The 5549-nt window shown below is 41.4% G+C and overlaps 1 protein-coding gene across 1 annotated transcript in view; it reads right to left on the minus strand.

Annotated features, from left to right (window-relative positions):
* raly (RALY heterogeneous nuclear ribonucleoprotein) overlaps positions 1–2590 on the minus strand; it is a 51138-nt gene extending 48548 nt beyond the window's left edge. The window contains exon 1 of the mRNA XM_054617483.1: positions 2320–2590. Coding sequence (XP_054473458.1) covers positions 2320–2575 — 256 coding nt within the window. The 5' untranslated portion in view covers positions 2576–2590. The remainder of the gene's footprint in view (positions 1–2319) is intronic.
* Positions 2591–5549: the final 2959 nt, after the last annotated feature.

Here is a 5549-nt window from a genome sequence, read left to right on the forward strand (position 1 = left end):
CTAACAACTTTTACTCCTTGCCTAAATTGGCAAGAGAAGAGCTAGTTAATGTGAGGTGTTGGAAGCACAGTCTGCAAACATAGCAAAATTTGGAACAACTAACTTTATCAGAGATGTAGGCATATGATATTGTAATTCATTCCCATGCACACTGCTCAGAGTGATCACTAAGTTACATTGTGGTGCATTCAAGCTCCAAACGGTAAAAATGATCTTGGGGCAAAGGTAATTTAGATTGTTGTAATGATGTGTTCAAATGTAATCTTGTAAAATTAAGTTTATGCCGTGAAACTTAAACAAATACAGTTGTTTGAAGGAGGTTGTTTTCACAGCAATATAAAACACATAGAAGAGAGAAAATGATGACCTCATACCTCCTTAAAACTACCAAGACCCCTCAGAAATATTTGAATCGTGTGGTTTATGCAATAAACAATAATAAAGTTAAAGAACAACATTATCAACACAAATATTTTCCACATCTACAAAGCATAGGAATCAGAAACCATAAAATGTGTTGTGTCTTCAATGTAAAACATATTTATTGTTTCTCTTTGTGGGGAAATGTTTTGCCAATGCTTCTTAGAGGTTGTTTTTTTCACATCCACGAGGCGGTCAAAGGTGAGGTCATCTTGGTCTGTTTGAGTATGTTCATCCCCCCACACACTATAATGTCACACTGAGTCATAGCAGGTCTTTCATGGTGTCTACAGTATTATCGGTCAGGGATGCAGTTTGGGTGGGTTTCTATAAAATATAAGGGGATGTGTGTGTGTGTGTGTGTGTGTGTGTGTGTGTGTGTGTGTTTTCCAATCAACCAGTGGTATTGTTCACCTCCATTCATAAGTGACAAATAACGAGTTTCTTTTCTTTTTCTTCCAATTGTTCAATTCCCTGTTCATTTTTTCATAGGCCTACATTTTTTTCATTCCGGACAAGTAAGTTTGGCTATCGGGCAAGTAAAACATATCTCACTTAGCAAGTTGCTAGTGAGAACGCGCTGTTGAGGCACATTCCCATTCCTCCCCCACATGAACACACTGCCCTGAGAGAGACTATTAAGAGAAACGTGCTCTGCAGTGAACGCACATAAACCAGTCGAGATCTTCACACCAGCTCGCCGACAGCTCGTCACTTTCTGCTCCGTTGAGGGAAGCAGGCAGACGGAGGAAGACACACCAGCAGAGTAAAGGCTCACTCCCGCTCACCTCTGATTTCCCCTCTGATATCTTATTGCACAGTAACACAGAGCAAAGGTGGCTGAGAGATCGCATACATAAACACTCGAGAGGGAAAGGGATGTAATGACGTTCGAGGGGTCGTCAAAGTTTATGCCGTCGCAGCAAGTTCACCGAACTTAATTCTGATTGTTCCAGGACTGAATGCTCTGAAGACATTAATCTGTCTACCAACTCAGGCCTTTTAACAACCAGCCATCATCAATATTGTCTTTTTCTCATGAGTCCCACTAATGATGCTCATCTTAGAAAGATCTATACTTGATTCACGTCAACTTACATTCAGTACTGATGCTGAAATACTTTGTCGGTTCTTGAAAGGCTGCTTAGTATGACGGCGAGGATGAGTGTGTTATTAGTTTGCCTTCAATATCAGAGGCCTCCACTTATCTCCTAAATTTAAAACATTTAATATGTAGGTGGAATTACCCAGGTAACATAACAAAAGTAAGCTAAAATAAATCAATTTCGACTTGGTTTCACATGGGACAAGATCAAGGGTTACCTGGGTGAAAGTCCTGTGTTTGTTTGACTCGTCCATCGACCCCAAAACTGCTCCTCATGTCGACTTTATAATTAAGCCTTTATTAGTCCCACAATGGGGAAATTCGTTTCTCTGCATTTGACCCATCCCGGGGAGCAATTTTGGGGTTAGGTGTCTCGCTCAAGGACACCTCGATTGTTGCCTGTAGAGGGGTTTGAACCACCGACCTTGCGGTTGTGGGTCAAGCGCTCTACCTCATGTGCCACAGCCGCCCCACTGTCGCTCTTTATACTGTAATCACCTGACTTCCTTCACGATAGACCTGTACTTCCTGGCTTTTCGTAGGTGGAGTACCAACAGCCTGATAATTCACAGTGTGTCATGTGTCAAGTTGCTCCTGAAGGCTTGCCATCGGTGTGGACTGGATGTTGCATGAATGTTAGTTAGAGTCTGATGGTGGCACCTTGCATGGTAGCCTGTCATCAGTGTGTGAATGGGTGAATGATATGTAATATACTACTGATTGTAAGTCGCTTTGGATAAAAGCGTCTGCTAAATGACTGTAATGTAATGTAATGTAATGTAATGTGGACTCACCCAGCGTCTGTCCGGCCAACACCCGGCCGTTCTCCCCGATCACGGCCCCCCTGGCGTGCCTCTCGCTGGCGTACTGGATGAAGGCGTAGCCCTTGTGCACGGAGCAGCCCAAGACCCGGCCATACTTGGAGAAGATGCTCTCCACGTCCGACTTCTTCACCACCGCCGTGTTCAGGTTGCCGATGAACACCCGGGAGTTGATCGACTTTGGATCCGTCTTGTTGGTCACGTTACTGGTCTGGACCTTCAGCGACATGCTGGAGAGACGGGCGAAGGACACGGCCGACAAATGTATGGAACGGGAGGGAGAGACTCAGAGAGATGGGGATCTGAGGAGAATATAAGAGAAGAGACACCTTGTGTTAGCACAGATGCAAAACACTGAGACATTTGAGACTCATAACTGAACAAAAATCACCAAACCTGCTGGGAAAGCCAGTAAGTCAGTAAATGACCGTCAATACAAGAAAGACTTAGTTGGAGGTTTACAGTAGATGATTTTCTTTACTGAAAGACAGACTGTTCATTCATTTTTCACACAGAAGACAAGACCTTGGTGCATACATACAATACATGCTTTTGCAAAAATATGATATGAAATAAGAGCAAAGTTGTTGTGTGGGTGTGTGGCCTTCTTGTGAGGCAGCCTTGGTGAGTTTCTTTTACAATTTTCAGACAACGTAAGTTTCACTTTGAGGGTCTGTTATGTAGAACTGTCTTACCAAATCTGCTGCAACAGAACTTTGTAAATCTTTCAGTATGGGCATAGAAGCAATGAAAGAAACAGATTTTTCCACCAGCACATGAAGGCACCAGGGCACAAGTCTCACTTATTATACCCAGTCAAGCAGTTGCCAGCAGATTTCATTTTTAACATGTACAAATATAATCACTAGTACACATCTGGAACATTTTTTAAAAGATTCATTAGCAAGAGCAGACGATGAATTCTTTAACTTAGCAATTATGAGCACTGAAGCGAAATACTTTTAAAGCAATATACTAATAACTGAAGTATCATTTATTTATTCAAACCTCGGTGAAACAGTGTTCCCTCAAATAGGGATTATTCACAATGCTTTTACTATACACAACCTGTGCCACTCCAACCACTTAGCTCGTTACCGATGGAAGCACTTCAATTGAAAGGGAAGCACCAGTCAAATGCAAATATCTCTTTGCATTAAAGCAGGGCGGTAAGGAAGAACAACAACCGACATGTTCGCTCTGATCAAAAAACACTGCTGACGCATCGCACGGGACGAGCTCAATCGATCGTAGCGCAGGATTTGAAAAGCAAATGTAGTTTTCGTCTGCTTCCTCGCTGCGTGCCAATTCCCTCCATCCACCTGACTAATGGACCACAAGCTGAGAAGACAGAGGGAGAAGGTAAGATGGGGGGGAGAAAAGAGGAGGGGAGGAAAGGAAAATTAAGGAATGAGACAAGAGGCGATGAAAGATTGGACAGGAGCAAGAGGGATGAGAGAGGAGAAGAGATCAGGAGACATGCGTGGGTTTCTAAAATATGTGGAGGGCTGAGAGAGATGACAGAATATTACATTTTAAAAAAAAAACCAGAGTAGAGATTGAGGCCGTTGAAGAACATTTGAGCCTCTGAAAGGGTTCACGTGGTCGTACAAAAAGAATACAGTTAAACTAATATCACTTAAAAATGAATTAAATTATGGTGACAATAGTTATATTACTCAGTTAATTACTTTTATACCCTTAAGTCACAGTTTGGGACTCATTAAAATCCAGTGGGTGAATTAATGTTAATTGATATGAGCCAACATCATTGGTCCCCAACCTTTTGGCTTGTGACCCCTTAAAGTGAAGCGTATCTACTCGAGATCCCACAGTGACTTTTACATGAAGAGGCACCCGCTACAAATTATATCTGCCCATTAAATTGGCATCATCAGCGTCATAGATAGATTAAAAAAAACTAAGGACTTGAACCAGGAGACCGATGATCCTGTCCCAAAGTTAGAGTTATTTTGAAGTTTATGTATTACTAAGTTCACATACTTATTATAAGTCCCATGATTTTATTCCTAAAACTGTTCAAGTGGTTTGTTGCCTTTACCAAACTGCGTCCGTTTCATGGAAACTACGAGGTGTAATGTCACATCAAAAGACTAAAATGCATTATCCTGACATATGGAATGTCCTTGAAGTGTTTTTCATTTAAACATCTTCCAATGAGGTAAAGTTGGATAAGCCCAGATAACTTCCATTCAATCAACTGATAACAAAGTGGGTGAGGTGAGAATAAACTGTATGTATTTATTTTTAAATGCAGCATACCAGGGATATGTTAAACCCTGTGTTTTTATAGAATAGGATTTTAATATACCCTAGAGCAGTGGTTCTCAAATGGGGGTACGTGTACCCCTGGGGGTACGTGAAGGCACTCCAGGGGGTACGTGAGATTTTTTAAAAATATATTTAAAATTAGCATCCATTCAAAAATCCTTTAAAAATTGTTATTTAATAAATATTCAATAAAATATAAGTGTAAGTTCATCAACTGAATTCAATGCAACAATGCAATCGTCAGTGTTGACAGTTTAATAAATCAGACACTGATGGCAGAGCGCTGTGTATTACATCTTTTTTTCAACCAAAAATGCTTTGCGCTGGTTAGGGGGTACTTGGCTAAAAAAGTATTTCACAGGGGGTACATCACTGAAAAAAGATTGAGAACCACTGCCCTAAAGATTTGAGGGATGAAGGAATATTTTGAAAAAGCACCCATGTAATTTAGGGTAAACCCCGTCGTGACCTCTTTCTCTTTGGACCCCTTGAGAAGAAGCGACCTGTAGTTTGGTAAACACTGGCAGCTCACATGACAATCAGAAGGAGTATGCATACTGACAAAAGCGTTTTCTACTTGACTCTCCCACTTGTGTGTAAGCCGGGTTTAAATCTGAAGCCTAATGCGTGAATGAGTCATCTAAACTACCGATGGTACAGTAGGTCTACAGTAGTGGGAGTGAAGTCTGACGGGAGTTGTTACTAAGCAGAGGGATTTCGAGAGACAGAAAGCAGAAGTCAGTATTGGAGATGTAGCTTTGGTTTGTACTGTATTTCTGTAGCATTACAGAAGGGTCTGTAAGCAGCACTGGAACATAACATCTCAAAACGTTGTTTTCATTGGTGTATATTCACCTATTACTAACTACAGTGGCCCAGAATGGACAAAACAAACACTGCCAGCCAACATC

Source organism: Anoplopoma fimbria, chromosome 17, assembly GCF_027596085.1.
Source record: "Anoplopoma fimbria isolate UVic2021 breed Golden Eagle Sablefish chromosome 17, Afim_UVic_2022, whole genome shotgun sequence".
In the NCBI taxonomy this organism is placed as follows: Eukaryota; Metazoa; Chordata; class Actinopteri; order Perciformes; family Anoplopomatidae; genus Anoplopoma; species Anoplopoma fimbria.